The sequence below is a fragment of the Struthio camelus genome, chromosome 11 (genome assembly GCF_040807025.1).
Source record: "Struthio camelus isolate bStrCam1 chromosome 11, bStrCam1.hap1, whole genome shotgun sequence".
Classification (NCBI taxonomy): domain Eukaryota; kingdom Metazoa; phylum Chordata; class Aves; order Struthioniformes; family Struthionidae; genus Struthio; species Struthio camelus.
In genome coordinates this window covers 1,603,869-1,620,737 of record NC_090952.1, presented here as the reverse complement: position 1 = coordinate 1,620,737, position 16,869 = coordinate 1,603,869, and the positions used below count along the sequence as shown (strand labels likewise).

The following is a 16,869-nucleotide window of genomic DNA, read 5'->3' as shown; positions in this document are numbered from 1 at the left end:
TAGGGAAGGCAGAAAGTCAGCCAGTGGCAACTGGTGCCCTGCTTGCTGGATCATGAGACACTGAGCCCCCTTGGGCAGCAGACGATGGCAGAGCCGGGTCCAATGTGGACAGGAGGCATCATATTAAAAGGGAGCCTCAGAATAGCCCAGATATTCCCCAGAGATATGGGGCCAGGGCATTTGAAGGCTGGTGGAATATAATAAGGGATTGCAATACCTTGGAGAATAGAAGCTAGAAGAAGTCATCTTGCATTCATCAGCGAGATGGACCCATGAGCACATCTGAGCTTCATGTAGCTTGAATTGCTAACTTGGAAGGTGGCTCTAGCAATCCTGCTGGGGACAGGAGGGCTTCCAGTGAGCAGATGCTGAGTCTGTTGGGACATCCTGACATCCTATTCAGGTCCCATCTGGCATTCCTCCAGCTATAGAGGGACAGCAGAGGTCTTGATGGTGCCAGGGAGAGGGGGAAGGGGGAATCCCTTTGCATAAGTGAAAGCTGCTGTTAGCCTTGTTATCAGTTATAAGACAAGTCCCATATAAGTCCTGTTGCTCCAGTGCTTGACCTGCCATCCGCCTCTGTTGGCAAGCCTGGAGGAAAGGCAGGGGCTGCAAATGTTTCCTCTCTCTTCTGAGGCAGGAGCAGCCTCAGTTAAACCTCAGGCAGTTAAACCTCATACTGGCAGTCACTGATTTCCATGCTGCAAGGGAACCCATGCAGAGCATTCGCCAGCTGGCTTCCCCTCTGCCCAGAGCAGTAACGCATCCCCCCAGGGCACTGTGCCACATCTAGGGGGGAAAGCTCAGCTCTGCTTCTCCCCAGCTGTACCCAGTGGTGGCAGCAGCTGCAGCAGGACCACCAGCTCTTTGGAGAACTGGAACAGCATGGCTTTGCCCAGGGAACATGCCATTGCACCCACATCAACGCGTCACAGACTGGGAGCCTGGCCCTGCGGTTGCAGGAGGCACCAATTCTAGGTGTGAACATGCACATCTTGTGGCTGCTGTATGTTTGTAAGGCCCTCCAGGGTCTGTAACCCCCACACTATGCTGACTGTACATCTCCCGTTCCAGGCCTGTGAACTCTTCAAGGCAAGGGTTTTGCTGAGGCACACACAGCCCCTCAGACCCACCGTAGATGCCGAGAGCAGCCCTGAGCCATGTTCCTGGCCCAGCCTGCCCAGGCTGAACCATGTCAGGGACTTGTGCAGTTCAAAGATGCTGAGATGGAGCAGTTCAGAGATCTGCATGGAGAGCCATGGCAAAAATCCCTTAATCGACTAGCAGCCAAACAGCAAATTTCCTTTTCAGGTTTCCCCTACTGGAGTGTCTAGTGCTTTGGAAGATGTCTTAATTATTGATAGCTAGGGGTAGGGAAAGTATAGGGGCAACAGCGATTGAGCAACAGTTCTTCCTGCTAGGGAATAAACAGTGTCAGGCGTGGGAAGTGCCGTTCCTTTCCATCTAACCCTGCCCTCTATCTCCACAGTTTCTGGCTCTCATTTCTTTTGGCAGGAAATTCATTTTCTCATCACCCTTCTCGTCCCCACGGCTGCATTCAGCTGCAGCCTTCTCCTCTGCACCACTTCTTCACTCCTAGCAGGCAGGGAAGGCTCCCCTCACCTTCTCTACGGGGCAGGACAGGGCTGGACATAGCAGAGATGCTGCTTTCAAAATTGTCATCCTGAAGGAAGAGAAAGGGGCCCAGGCTGTCTCTGGTCACGCTGCATGAAGAAAACAAGGAAGGTAAATATAGTTCCTTTGCTCCAGCTGAAAAGAGGGTAACTTTGCTGCTGAAAATGAGGGAGCAAATGTAGCTCTATGGGAATAGAGGGGGCAACTGAGCTGAACTTTTCCTGTGAGACCTACTTACCTTAGAAAAAGTCCTAGTCCTAAAAATAAGCAAGGAAAGTTGGTGCAGAGAGCAAGCACCGTGTTAATGCTCTCTTTGAAAGTTTATCAGCGAGCTGGCAGTGGTGTCATTTTTGTAGGGCTGTTCTTGCAGGGCTTACAGTAGGGGCCAGATAAGCAGCTGTTTGTCCTGACTTCTCCTTCCTGCTTTCTCTCTGTTCTTCTCTCTTTGCTAATCAGGTTTCCTCCTGCTTGCCCTGTCAGCTGCATCCTTAGTGACTCTGTGCTCAGACCAGCTCGAGGGCTTTTCTGCCCCATCTGCTGCATCCGCTAGTAGCGGATCAGTTCACAGGCTGCCAGGAAGCCCCACGTAAGCTCCCCACTTACGTGCACAAATACTGCTCGTCTCTGATTTTTTTCAGCAGTGCAATGTAATAGGAAGCAATGTATTGAGCCCAAGACTGCAGGCCTCTGCTGGGCCTCAGTTGGGAGGCATCACCTTGGATTAAGCTAAGGGAGTCAAAGAAAGCTGCACAGCTAAACAGCAGATTCTGCTGCTATTTAATAATTTAATGATGGAGAAGTCCCTTTCCATGCAAAACGTGGAGGCCTCCATGGGCTGTGCTTGACCTAGAAGTTCAGTATCACAAGACCAGGTATTATGACTCTCTGGCCCCTGAGCTGCAAACTTCACACAGGAGTCAGTGCTAAATCCAGTGGTTGGGAAGATGAGCTGCAATGTTAATAGCGTGTCACAGCTCTTCCTGGGTTCTTTACCCATGAATCCAGTTGTGTTAGACAATCACTGGCATCTTGCCCAGTGGCAAGTTTTAAGTGCACAAAGGCATTGAGTGGCAACCAAAAAATAGGCTATGTTGCATCTCATTTTTGTCACCACATCCATGCAGAGGCTCATAGTTTTTGCAATAAACTTGAAATATTTCAAGAATATTTGGCTGAATTCCCTTTATGGTTTACCCTTTCACGGAGCCTCATAATTTTTTTTTTCCTTTTGGAATTTGCATAACTTTCTAAAACTCTTTAAAAGTTGAAAACCTGGCCAAATCAAACACTGCCACAGACAAAATTCCTCCCCCAGGCAGAGGGAACAGAGGTGCTCAGTTCATACCAAGCTGAGGCTAATAGAAGAAATTGTGCAGGCTATCTTCTGTTGCACTGCTCAGACCAGCACTCCTGGGAGTTTTCACCCTTATCGCTGGCTCTAGGATATCTCCAGCTGTTTATTCTTTTGCTATTGCTTCGAAGCCCTCCTTGGGAAGTCTCCTTCTGTATCCTGTACTCCGACCACTTGTCTTTGCTGTGTACATGCTGATAACCTGGTTTCTTTCTTCCACTTACTGCTGCTTTTTGCTCTTTGGTCTGTGACTCTGGTTCACCAGGCGCTGGAGGAGGCATCGTAGGGCACACTAGCGGGACTGGGGTTGCTGGCAGCAGGTTCCTGAGCTCTTATAGTAGGAGGAGCAGCGCTTCCAGGCAGCCACTGTGACCCACCTCAGAGCAGGCACCAAGGTTAGTATGGGGCGAGGGCTATGGGAGCCAGTGTAAATCTGTCCTTGGCCTTTCCAGGACATTGGAAACAGCAGGGAGAAGAAAAGATGCAGGAGAGGAAAGCTCAGTGGCGATCACTGCCCTGAGGCTGATGAAACTCTTCCTTGCTGGAGATAAGGTAGTCGAGTGTTCGACTGAAACCTGCCCAGGGCTATTTGCTGTTAGCGCTAGTTCTTTCTGTAATGAGAGTAAGGGCTTTGATGAGGCTTTGGAGGCATGGGTCAATACTCTAAGTGTACAATTTAGAAGAAATGAAACTCACTGGTAAGTGCTGAATTAAACAATAAAAATTTAAAACAGGGAAAAACAGTAGAGAAGAACAGCTTAAATAAAATAGGGCCTTAAACCATATTTAATGGAATGTGTCCCGATTTTCAGGTTTTAGAAGCTTTGTATGACTTAAAAAAAAAAAAAAAAAAGCTCTAGTTTTTTTATTCACCCTAAGGGCAAACTGCTAAACCTATTTTTCTGCAGGGTGGAAAAAAATGTCTATTTAGTCTCTCCCTGACTTAGGCAACATATTGTAAAAGGAGAGAGGGAGTGGTGGCGTGCATGGTGCCTAGATATTCCAAGGTTAGATAGCCACCATAAACTAGCCTGAGTCAAGAGCCATTCTGCAATTGCTCTTAGGAAAGCCCTAGTTCTCAGTTACTCCTTTTACCTCAGGTTCCAGTGCATGACAAGAGCTGAAGACTCGGGTGCCTGAGAGGAGTGGTAAGTGTCCACTGATCATCCTACAAAGACTGGTTCGGGACTAGTATCTCATCCCAACTCCTTCCACCCAGAGTGGCTGGTTATGTTTGTGTTGAGCTGCAGTCAGGAGGTCAGGAGTAGCAGTCAGTTGATTTTTGTATGAAGAGTGATTGCTGGTGCCGATTTTTGTTAATGTAACGTTCAAGTATGAGAAGATCCCCACAAGGTTCAGGCCCCCCTCACTTGATGGGGTGCATTGGAGGGCAAGGGTGAAGTGACCTGGGAAATGCTCAGGCTGCTACAGCAGCCAAAAACATTTCATTAAATGTCACTGCTCCAGGAAGGGAGTAAAGGTGGTCTGAATTTGAACAAATCTAGGGTCAATCCCAATGTTGCCACAAACTTATGCAGCTCAGGGTTCAGTCTGCAGGGGCAGTGTGAGGATGCACTAGGATAGCGAGACAGCCCCAGCTGAGTATGTTTGCTGACCATCTCTCCATGGGTGGATAGAGGGAAAGAGAAGCATGTTAGACACAATGTTAGACCCAGTGGGGCTAAGCACTGCTTACTTGTGTTTCTCTCAATTGATTTTTTTTTGTTGAGTTTTAGAACCATATTATCCATCTGGGTTTGGTAAGGAGATAGTTTGACTTGCCTCCTTCCTGACTTTGCTTGCATGAAGCATGGTCCAGGAGCTGACGCTAGCCTGGCGCTATAGTCCATGATGCTAATCGGGATGTGTCCCATCTTATGACAGAAGAAGACAGTGGCCAGAATTGGCCAGGAAGCTCTCTGGCAGGCAATAAGGTGCCTTGAGGAGCCCATAGGCTCTTGGGACCTGGGGCCAAGATCTCCGAGCCCTTCATTTGGAAGCTCAAGCTGAGACGGTGTGGCTGGGGAGACCTGGAGATAAGCAATCTCTCTAGAGAGGTGAAAGAGGGGGCAAGTGTCCTCTGCACATTGGGAAGATGCTGTATGGCGTTTTCAGTAGCTTTTCTCCCAGAATAAATGTGTTAGTGATGTGCTTCTGACTCTCTCTTTATTTTTATATATTTACTTTTCAGAGGAACTTTATCTCAGCTTTTCTGCAAAGATACAGCACCAAAATGCAGCCTGTGCCCCTGCACAGCCTTTCAGAGTTGGAAAGAGCCAGTTTGCAAGAGCTTGCCCTCTACCAGCTTCAGGAAAAGCTGCTTGTTGGAGATGTCAGCCTGACTAAAGGTAGGAGATGGGAGAAGACAGCTCCTGCTGAGGGAGGGCTGGCATGTGAGCCATTATTGCAACTCATCCCCGCTCCCGTACTTCATAACACAGGAAGATATTTATGGGATGATATTTGTGACACTTAGGACTTTTGGTTCATTTTATTTTTTTCTTCCCTGCTTTGCTCTGAGCTGCTAAGGTCTCATCTTCTGAAGGAGGCTTTGTGCATCTGTAGGAGTGTGAGAATGTGACCTTGCCTGTTGTCTGCTTTTGAGTCTCTTAATGCAAAACAGATGCAAAAGGACTTGGGAATGTCTTCCAGCGGGGCCGTACTAATACTGTTGGGATGGGATGCTTTGCTTTACTTTGTGGCTTATGTTCAGCACAAAGGTCTGATGCTGAGATGGGGCTTATGCAAGGCTAGATGTGCTACTGAAATTAGTGGTCAGATAAATTTAGAAGCTCCACAGGGACCATGATCCTCTGTCCTGACCTATATAGAAATACAGGCACTTTCCGGGTTCCCATAGCTACCTGCATGCCCTGTGATGGCTGGGTTATACGCTCAGACATCTACATAGCTAACCAAGCAAGTACAGCTAGTGAGGGACTGGCTAACCCCTTCCAAATTGTACTTGTTACTCAAGTGTTGACAGGAGATCAGCTTCAAATGCCTCTTCCCTGGGCCGTATTTTGGTATTGCGGCAGGGCAGAAGATGCCTATAGCTCGCTACTTGTACATGTTCTGCACAGTTCCGAACTGCATGTTCTCAGAGCGCTGTGCCACGCTCCTGAGGAACGAGCTTTTCCTAATATCCAACCTCAACCTCACACTGGACAGTGAAGAGGTGCCGGTGGGTAACTGCACCTACTTAGTAGGGATGAGATCCAAGTTTTTCCTGTTTTAATTAATATTTGGAAGATTTTGTGCAATGAAATAGCTGCAAGAAGAGAAAATGAGAGAAAGCTCCCCCGCCTCCCCATTCCCAGAGCATCCGATTGACCCAGGGCTGCAGTACCACCCACCACAGGCCATATTACAGTCCCTGGGGGAGCTCTGGCCACATGCATCTTGCTTTTTTTTGGTTTTGTTTTTGTTTTTTTCTTTGGAACTGTTTTAATCCTGATTTCAGTGATCCTTTGCAGTAATAACTTCTCTAGGGAACAGTGCAGCATAAAAAAAAAAATTCCTTCCTTGCTTTCACACATGCTGCATTTTGTTCATTGGGCTCCTCTCTTCCTGCAGGATAAGCACAGAGTACTGAAGAATCTGATCTTCATCCTTGCATGTATTTGGGCACTGCCTCCACCTAATCTCTGAAGGAAGCAATTGCTATCTGATGAATTCCTCCATCCTTTGGCCCATCTTTGTATCCCATAGATCTCTACTTGCTACTGCTTTTTTGCAGTTGGCTGGCCTAGGGTCAATGTAAGATTCTAGCTGAGAATTAGCTATTAAAATACTGCACTTGAAACAGTACATTCTCATCTCAGTGTTTTAAAGAGAAGTTTAGAAAATTGGGAAATGCCTGAATTTGGGCTCTGTGGTCTCTGTTTGGTCCATGCACCAGCCTGTACTTGTTCCCCAACACCTGCCAATGTGAAATTCATTCATGCCTTCTTTAATAAACACCTATTGCATGGGCATTACTATTTTCCTAAAGGAAAAGATGTTCAGCACCTCTTTTAATTCTCACTTCTCCAGGGAGGGCCTAGACTACCAGGAACATAGGGTGTACCACCCCTTGTGAACCATCCTTCAGAGCAGCCTTCAGCTTTGATACTCTTGGGGCTGCTATTCTCCTTCCTGCGGTCCTTGCCTCATTCAGTCCCAACAAACTTCTGCAGCATCTGAGACCTTCAAAGAAAATAGCCTCTTCAGGATGGCCCTTTTCAGCTACAGAGGAAACATAGAATGAGCACTATGTTTCATTTTGGCCAATCCTGCAGGAACAAGTCTGTGGTTCAAGCAGAAAGATGAAATCTTTGGAGGATGTAAGGCATTAAGCTTTTGGTAATATATCTCAGGAAAAAGTAGGTTGCCTTTATCTCCTGGGTTTGGAGTGGGTCATATGCATTACCCTGTCTTGGAGATACCAGCTCAGGCTATCTGGAGAAGGGAATCACGATAGTTTCTTTAATATCTGTTGCCTCCTGATTTGTTTTTATTAGGAACTCAAACTCTTAAGAGATGAAGTATCCTGAAACACAATCTTCTCTTTCAGACAGAGAATCCACACTGCATCTGATCAGATGCATGTGCCCTTCACTCAAGATACAATTTCCTAGGCTTTCATCTGACTTTTTCTTTTTCTTTCGTCTTGATTGGTGATGGCAGCCTTCTTTTTGGACAGGCCTTTTACACTCTTTGGGACTCGAGAGTTATTGCGATGTTCTGCCTCAGTGCCTTGGGTAACCCCTCCTGGGTCTGTGGTGAAATCGTTGAGTTTTGCCAGCCCTTTGTTTCCTCATCTGGGTATTTTATGGCTCCAGGTTGTACTCTGTCTTCTTGCTATCTGGTCATTCGAATGAAACAACACATATGATGCTGTGTAATAGTTAACATATGCTATTCTTTTATGCACATACTGTTCATACCAACTTTAATAGTTATCTTCCAAATCTTACTGAATAACCCAAACTTTTATAGAAGCTATGTCTAAGAAGAGAATTCGTTAGGAATAAGGAACAGAAGCCAGAACAGGATGATGCATCCTGGAAAGGATTTAGGGCGTATAGTGAATGAGTTTTCATTTCATTGCCACGGCAAAAAATGCTGACTGCGGTCCTTGGATGTACAAATTGGGGAATACTTTAGAAGTGGGATGTGGCTTTCTAGGACCAGTATGGGATGTCCGCATGGTATATATTTTGTCTAACTTTACTTGTCTATACTTTGTAAAGCATTCACAAAAAATTTCCCAGAGCTGTATTTCTTTTTACAGTAGTGAGAACAGATCTCTAAGGCTGAACTGAGGTACCTTTCCAAGTCATTAAGTAATCACTGGGACATCACCATTAATATAGGGTCATGTATAACATGGAGACAGAATATAAAGGTGGCCAGAATAGTTTTAACCTACAAGCTTTGGATAGCTAAGATTTCTCCGTTGGCCATTTGTGTGTGAGAACCCATTTGATGGCTGCTGTTCTCAGCCAAATTTTATGTCCTTGCCCACCACAGTCTTCCAGAGCACCTCCCATACACAGACTACATTTGGTAGCTATTCCAGTATTAGGAGTTTCCTCCAGCTGGGTGTAGGAAACTAGGGTGCTACTCAAAATATCAGCTGCAGTTCATTTTGACTCTGCTGAGTAATGCCAGTTAATTTGCTGGCCGTCTGGTGGTTCCTGAATCATTCACCCTAACTTGTAATTGTTGTGCATTGCTGGATTATTCCTTCAGGCTTGTATGGAAGGTGATAGTAAGGCTTGGTTGGGGGCTGGAGAGATTGCTGTGGGTGCAGTGGGGAGATGTAGAGGATGGGATGTAGGTGATGTGGTAGTGTGTTGCCCTTGTCTGTCATGTCACATTTGGGGCAGAAGGGACCTGGCCTGATTGCAGAAGAGGTAGAAGGATGTGTGGGTGTTGGAGAGCTGTGGTATTGGGGGAGGACTCACAGGACATGCTGTGGTACTTGTTTGGGGTTAACTCACTGCTGGGTACCTGCGTGTGGGGCGCAAGCTTACATCTGGGAAATAGCGTTGGGTCTCAACCATCAAGCAGCCTCTCTCACCCTGCTGTTGTGCACATCAATAATCCTCAGGCATGTGCCCCATGGCAATGAAAGTTTTCCTGAGCACACAGTTGGGAGGCACTGGAGTGACAGCAAAACAGGCACTTCGCAAGTGCCTATTGCTGCTGCTACCCCAATGGAGAGCGTTTTACAGGACTGTGGTCTGGGCCAGATGGTATGAATCTCGCACTGCAGGGATATCTTTAACCCAAGGTTATAGTTTGGCACCATGAGATCCTGCCATCTGGGTGCTGGGGTGCAGAGAGGTCTCCTCCTCAGGAAGGAGGTGGCCCCTCTCTGGGGCTGTGTGCCTTGGGTAGCCGATGCCTGCCACACCATCCTACATGGCCTGTTGCTTCCCCTCTGGATGACAGCTAGGGCCCTCCCCCCTCCCAGAGGCACACAGCATCCCTTTGCCTAAGTGAGATGCCTGTGACTGTGCTGGGGGTGCAGGGCTAATGTATTTAAGAGGAGGCTGTACTAAAGTAGACATGCTGCATAACCTTTGCTTTCTTTTCTCCCCGCAGTTGGCCTTAAAGGTAGTAAATCCATCCGCCAGAAACTGGAGAGCTTTTCCAAGGAGAAGAAAGGTGAACAGCTTTTCTTTTACCTAGGTTTTGGGGCATTGTTGGCAGAATTGGCGATTTTCAATGGAGCTAAACTGTGAGGTGCAGCCTGCCTAAATTCAACAAGAGATGTCGTCCCATGTTCTTTTGCTTTTCTCCAGAATTTTGTGTGTGTGTGTGTGTGTGTGCGTGTGTGCGTGCACGCACATTGTAATTATATGTATACAGACATGTGAGAGTGTATAGAAAGGAGGCATATATGTGTGTGTGTGTGTGTGTGTGTGTGTGTGTGTGTGTGTGACTGCACTGATACATTCATATTGATGTACACATACAGAGGTATAAATATTTATTTCTACCTGTGTATTCCACCCCCAAACTCACTGCTTTGGGTTGTGGTTTTATTGTCCCTTGAAGAATGCCAGCCACAAACCTGGGGAAAACAGAAATGTAGAGCACCCTCTAGTGGGAATTATCAGTCACTAGTTTTCTTCGAATGAACGTAAGTCCACCCAAGGACATTAATAAGCAGCAGGCTGATATTTTACAAAAGGAATTCCTTTTTCATGTAACTTATGCTTCAGTTGCAAAATCCCTTGGCCTAGGGTGGAGTGGAGGCTGGAAGTAAGGCAGGAGGCTCCTTGAACCTACAAGGAGGTGCAGGGGAAATGTTATGTGGGAAAAATGCCATTAATATCAAGACTGTCACCTTTGAACAGACATAATTGATGCAGGTTATTTTAGCCAGGCATGCACATGTGTTCTTGGCAGCTGGCCTTTGCTAGTGTATCTCCCTCTTGTTTTTGCTGCTAGCAATACTTTTCCATTTCTCCTGTGTTTCTCCCTAGACTGCTCTCCTCAGACTTTTGGGATCCCACTCTTCCAAGTCATCAACAATGATCGCACATACAAGCAACTGCAGGAAGCGGTGAAGAGCAGTCGCCGGCTCTGCTTGGAAGTGGAAGCAACAGTGATAAGATTTCGGGCTCAGATCCAGAAGAAGTCCTCAAGTGGCAGAAGCTGCGGGCTGGTACCCTGCAGGGTGTTCCCTGAGGAGCCGCTTTCCCCCACTTTTCTTGACAACAGCTCCTGGAGCCAGCGAAGGGTATGATTGCAAAAATGAACTAAACTGTGTGGCAATCTCATGCTGTGATGGCACTGCAAGTGGGGGAAGGCCCTAACTTCAGCAATTAATGTATTTTCCTAGGGTCTCAATGAATGTAAATTATTCATGCTGTGTGCTGGGTTGGTCCCTGACTGCTCTCAGGGAAATGGGATGGACAGGGTTCAAATGCTCAGGGACCACTTCCACCCTAAAGATGGATGATGTAGGGTGTGCCACTGTGTGCTGGTTCGGCTCTTATCAAGCCTGAGAGCTGAGGAAAGTCAGGTTTACTAAAAAGTCATGGCCATGGTACAAAAAAATCATTGGAGGTGGGTGTAGATTCGTCATCATAGTGTGGATTTTTCTGCCCATCCATTGCATCAAGGCTTGGCAAGCAGCACTGTGAACAGATGTGAATTCTCCATGGAACAGTCACCTTTTTTGGCTGAATTCTCAGCAGAAGCCCTGGCCTCTGATGGTGGGTCATGTTAGCTTCCTGGCTTCGCAGCAGGGTCAGACCCCACACTACTGTGGGGACATCGACCATGTCTCTGAAGTGCTGTACTTTCACTAGTGATGCCCCTTGCATCAAAGGACAAGGAAGACAATGCAGCGGGTTGGCCCTGGCCTCCTCCTTCTTGGTGTTAATCTTGTTTTCTGTGAGGGGATTGCTCAGGTTTGGTTTGCCTCATCTCTTTGGACCCAGGCTTGCTTCTTGCTAAGTGCCTGTAACTCTTGGTGTAGAGCAGCTTCAGTAGAGGTAACTAAATCCAGCATACATACTGCACAGTCGAAGACGAAAGATGTGGGGATGTTTCCTCTTTCCCCGTGTCAGTCACATAGACCGTGCCCCAGTAGGAAGGGTGTGTTTAGAAACACACATCATACTAGGAGCAGTGTGTATAAATGTGAATGTGGTGAAAGGTCCCTCTGTGGTTCTCTTGCAACCCAAGATAGGCACTTTGTAGACCTCTGCATTTGTTTGTTCAGAGGTGATGCTTCCCCTTCCCATAGACTTCTGCGGTCACAGCAATGATGGTGTACTGGGATCTCGCAGAGTAGTTCCTGCCACCCTGCAAATTACCTCTGTGCTCTGTCTCAGGGGGCAATGTCCGTGGACTCCATCACCGATCTGAGTGACAACACTTCCAGGCTGCTGGAGGCACTGCAGTTATCACATCCCCATGAGCTGCATCTGCGGAGAAGCCGGGGCAAGAAAAAGATGTTGAGCCTCAACCCTATCGCTTGGCAGGTCCCAAGGATTGTGGACAGATGTTGCAAACACATTGAAATGCACGGTAAAGAAGCATTTCTCTCCAGCCAGATGGCCAGTCCCAGAATAGACCCGCAGTAAGTGTTCAGCTGGCGTAGTTTGGCCTCACAGTTTCTAGAGATCAGAGGAGGCAGTTCATTTTTGTGGCAGGATGCGCTGCCATCTCCTGCCCCTCAGGAAGAGTCCTCTGAGGTAGGTGCAGTCTCTGGGTAGAGAGGGGAATGTCACCCATGCATATCAGTGACCTATTCCTCGTCTGCTCTGGCCTTAACTCCCCTGTGAATCCAGTTTATAGCTCAAAGTGACTATAAAGGTGAATTCTCATCCCTGACCCACAGATTATTAATCCTAGGCAAATCTCATGGCTCCAAAACTTTTGTTTTTATCCTCTCTGCCAGGGGCGGAGAAGGACAGACTGCCTCACATGCAGTATGACAGAACTGTTTCCATGATGCTAATCTGCTTGAGGTGCTCTGAGGACCATTCGGGGCTGTAGGGAGTTGTGTGCGTGCAGAACATTAATCTGTCTGTCTCTCAGGTCTCCAGACAGTGGGCATCTTCCGGGTTGGGAGCTCCAAGAAAAGAGTTCAGCAGGTAAAGTAAGACACTTACTGCACCTTCTGTAGCAGTACTGCATTCAGAGGCCAGATGTTTGTATGATAAAGGCATGAATAAAGCAGACATTGGCATGCAGAGATCTAAAATATCACAGGTACATCCTGGAGCATTGACAGTCTGTAAACTGCTGCTCAGGGAGACACACTGGTCCAGCTGCCAGCCACTGGAGCCTTGTCCCAGCCTTAGAGAGAAGTCTTCGTTCCGCTTCGTGTCTCAAAGCTGCCTTTAGCAGATAAGCCTGTGTCCCCTGGTGGGCATTTCAGCATTTCCTGGGGGCTCCATTCATCAGCTCCATTCTGGTTCCCTTGTCCTCCTCTTTGCAGCAGCAGACTATCAGGCTATGGCAGATTTGCCTTCTCTGGGTGTCCCCTGCATTGGGGGGCGGGGTGCAGCCAGCCAGCCAGGGATGTAGCCAGTAGCCAGCCAGCTCAGATGCTGATCATGGCTCATATAAAGAGGAATAACTAATAGTCACTTTTATTCTTTTCATTTCCTCCATCTTCAAGCTGAGGGAAGAGTTTAACCAAGGACTGGATGTTTTCTTGGATGAGCATCAAAGCGTTCATGATGTGGCCGCTCTGCTCAAAGAGTTTCTTCGTGACATGCCGGATTCACTGATTCCCAGAGAGCTCTACGAAGCCTTTCTCAGCACAGTATGTAAGTACCCGGGATGTGTTGCTTCCACTCTGCATAGTCTACCCACCAGGTTTGGTTGCATAAGGAAAAAAGATCCGTGAGGAAATTTAGTTTTTGTGCAATTGCGTGGCTCAGTCCCAGGCCCCAGCACAATTCAGTCTGTGCTATGTGGGAGCTCAGCCCAGCTGTACTGGCATTTCTTTGCGTGCCTGCATGATCTATAAGGGCATCCTTGCAAATGCTCTGCTCAAGTCTGCCTCATTTCAAGTGACTGAGCTTTTAGGCAGACTCCACTGCTCCCATCCTCACTCTTTCTTGGTCCCCTTCATCATCTCCTTGCTTCCCTTTTTCTATCCTTATCATCTCCTCAGATTTGATTTCCTAAATCCTTGAATCTTTACCTCCATATCAAAACTGAGCAGCTGAGTACCAGTGGGCTTGCTTCAGGTGCTGTGCAATGTTAGGCAGCAAGACAGGGCACGTGGTGGAGGGAACAAAAGTGTACAGGGGCTTGGGGGAATGTACAAGGTAATTTTCTGTTCTCTAGCCCAAGTACCTAAGCCTACAGCACACCTACACTGCAAAGCAGATGTACAGTCGAATCTGTCCCTGTTGAAATCACCCCCAGAGCAAATGCATGGGGCTACAGTCGTGTCTGCTAGTTGTCATGGGCATGTACTGCTGAGTTCCTTCAGGCTAAATGTATCCTGAGACTGGAGCATGTCTCAGCACGGGATCTCCTCAACAAAATCAGAAAAGCCTGGATAGTGATGAAGATGGAAGGCTGGCTGCAGTGCCCATCGTCTCTATTTGTGCAGTGCTGTACTTTGAACAATAAGCAGTAATGGTCTGTATCTCGGCAGGTGATGGGGGACACCTGGATCAAAGGGAAAAAGCAGGCCAGTACAGCATCCTAGCTGGAGGTGGCTGTGCTATCTCTACTTTATAGTCTTTTATTTAAAGTCCTAGATGTAGAATTTGCATAGTCATATATGTACTCATATATTATATTGGATGTGAGCCTGCTGATTGGCTATTTTGCAAATCTACAATAATTTGAGCGGCCAGCTCCTTCAGGGTTTTGTAAGACTCCTCTACAGAAAGGTTGTAGAGTGTATCTGGGAAGCTATGGACCAGTTATGCCCATCCCCGACAAGAAGGGAGAGTCTGTGATGAAGAATGAGATCATGGAGCACAGGGATAAACATAGGCTACTGAAAAAGAGTCAGCATGGCTTCTACAAAGGGAAATCCCATCATTCTGCCCTGTGGGACTCTGTGAGGGCACCAGTAACGTGAGGACAAAAGGGATCCAGTGGCCAATGTATTTTCAAAAAGTCTTTGACAAGTGACCTGTGACAGGTTATTAAAAAAGCTAACTTGACAGAGGATGGGAGGGAAGGTCCTTTTGTGGTTGGAGAGCTAGTTAGAGGAGAGGACATAACAGGGCTCAGTGGCCACTATTAGGATGGAGAAGAATGAGCAGTGGGGTCTCACAGGGGTTGGTGCTGGGACCAGCTTTGTTCAATGTCTCCACCTGTGACCAGGGACATGCAGTGCGATCTCCAAGTCTGTGGATGATACAGAGTGTTGCTGAGTAGTCAGATCACAGAATCACAGAATTGTTTAGGTTGGAAGGGACCTCTGGAGATCATCTAGTCCAACCTCCCTGCTCAAGCAGGGACCTCTAGAGCATATTGCCCAGGATCGCGTCCAGGCGGGTTTTGAATATCTCCAGCGAAGGAGACTCCACTACCTCTCTGGGCAACCTGTGCCAATGCTCTGTCACCCTCACAGTCAAGAAGTTTTTTCTCAGGTTCAGGTGGAACTTCCTGTGGTTCAGTTTCTGCCCGTTGCCTCTTGTCCTGTTGCTGGGCACCACAGACAAGAGGCTGGCCTCATCCTCTTGACACTCCCCCTTCAGATACTTAGACACGTTGATGAGATCGCCTCTCAATCTTCTCTTCTCCAGGCTGAACAGGCCCAGCTCTTGCAGTCTTTCTTCCTAGGAGAGGTGCTCCAGCCCTCTAATCACCTTGGTAGCCCTCCGCTGGACTCTCTCCAGGAGTGCCATGTCTCTCTTGTAGTGGGGAGCCCAGAACTGGACACAGTCCTCCAGGGGAGGCCTCCCCAGGACTGAGGAGAGGGGCAGGATCACCTCCCTCCACCTGCTGGCAACACTCTGCCTCATGCACCCCAGCATACCATGGGCCTTCTTGGCCACAAGGGCACACTGCTGGCTCATGGTTAACTTGTTGTCCACCAGCACTCCCAGGTCCTTCTCGGCAGAGCTACTTTCCAGCAGGTCAACCCCCAGCCTGTCCTGGTGCCTGGGATTATTCCTGCCTAGGTGCAGGACCTTGCACTTGCCTTTGTTGAACTTCAGGAGGTTCCTCTCCGCCCAGCTCTCCAGCCTGTCCAGGTGCCTCTGCACAGTCTTCTGGTGTGTTAGCCTCTCCCCCCAGTTTAGTCTCATCAGCAAACTTGCTGAGGGTGCACTCTGTCCCTTCCTCCAGGTCATTGATGAATATATTGAACAAGACTGGACCCAGTACCGACCCCTGGAGGACACCGCTAGCCACAGGCCTCCAACTTGACTCTGCGCCATTCACCACAACCCTCTGAGCTCGGCCATCCAGCCAGTTCTCAATCCACCTCACTGTCCACTCATCTAGCCCACACTTCTAGAAACTACTAGGTATGCCACTAATCCTGAGAAGCCCTAGAAAGATCTCACCAATGGCTGCGTAAGAAATAGGGAGCAGGTGAGCCCCAGTGTAGGTAAAGGTGGGGCAATGCATCTAGAGAAAAACAAACTGAACTGGGCCTATGCAGTAAGGAGCTCAGAACAGGTGGTGACAGCCCAGGAAAGGCTATGTAGCCATTGCTGGCAGTGTTCTGAAGTCATCAGCTCAATGTGCAGCCAGAAAAAGCAGTAAAAGGTTGTACATCATCTGAGAGGATACTGAGAACAAAACAGAGCATTTTTAGTCATTTAGCTGCTACATCAAGTCTTGAAGCACCCACACCTGGAGAATTCTGCACAGTTCTGGATGCCCCATCTTTAGGAGGAGGTAGCGGAAGTGGAGAAAAGCAACTGAAATGACTGAGGAGTGGAGAAGCTGCCTTACAAGAGAGGCTGGGACTCTTCAGTCTGCAGAGGAGAAGGCTGAGGAGGATGTGATCAAGATTTACAGAATCACAAAGGGCTGGATCAGATGAACGCACAAGTCTTATTCACCCAACCCCACAGTACCAGATGTAGGTGCACTCGATGAAATGAGATCAGAAAATGACTGGGCAGGGATGACCCCTCTGAGGTCTGCAGTCCAGCAGCTCTGGAGCTGGAGCCCAGGAAGCAGCTGTGTGTGCATACTTGCCCTGCTTAGCCTCTCTTCTTAACCATGCTGAAGGCAGTTGCTTCTGATGGCATCAATGTTTGTTGCCTGAGTTATGAAAACAGGCAATGCCAGACAGGTGGTGGATGGATTCAGAGCCCTGCCTGAAAGAACCCTAGTATCTTAGCTATAAACCATGTGAATGGCCTAGTTCCAAACTCCTTGGTCAATGCACCACGAGCAGGTAACAGTCAATGAAAGAGCTGAAAGTGGGATGCACA

The 16,869-nt window shown here is 47.9% G+C and overlaps 1 protein-coding gene across 6 annotated transcripts in view; it reads left to right on the top strand.

Annotated features, from left to right (window-relative positions):
- The first annotated feature begins 1,553 nt into the window (after positions 1-1,553).
- The window catches only part of ARHGAP36 (Rho GTPase activating protein 36), a 33,773-nt gene continuing 18,457 nt past the window's right edge, over positions 1,554-16,869 (top strand). For 2 of the 6 annotated variants that reach the window (XM_068957170.1, XM_009673047.2), the window contains exons 1-7: positions 1,554-1,746; positions 5,178-5,334; positions 9,581-9,643; positions 10,468-10,724; positions 11,827-12,022; positions 12,536-12,591; positions 13,122-13,272. In XM_068957170.1, the coding sequence (XP_068813271.1) occupies positions 1,729-1,746; positions 5,178-5,334; positions 9,581-9,643; positions 10,468-10,724; positions 11,827-12,022; positions 12,536-12,591; positions 13,122-13,272 (898 nt within the window). In that variant the 5' untranslated portion in view covers positions 1,554-1,728. Of the gene's footprint in view, positions 1,747-3,251; positions 3,382-3,666; positions 3,685-4,086; positions 4,135-5,177; positions 5,335-9,580; positions 9,644-10,467; positions 10,725-11,826; positions 12,023-12,535; positions 12,592-13,121; positions 13,273-16,869 lie in introns of those variants that run through there. The other 4 variants (XM_068957172.1, XM_068957171.1, XM_068957174.1 and 1 more) reach the window with 4 other exon arrangements.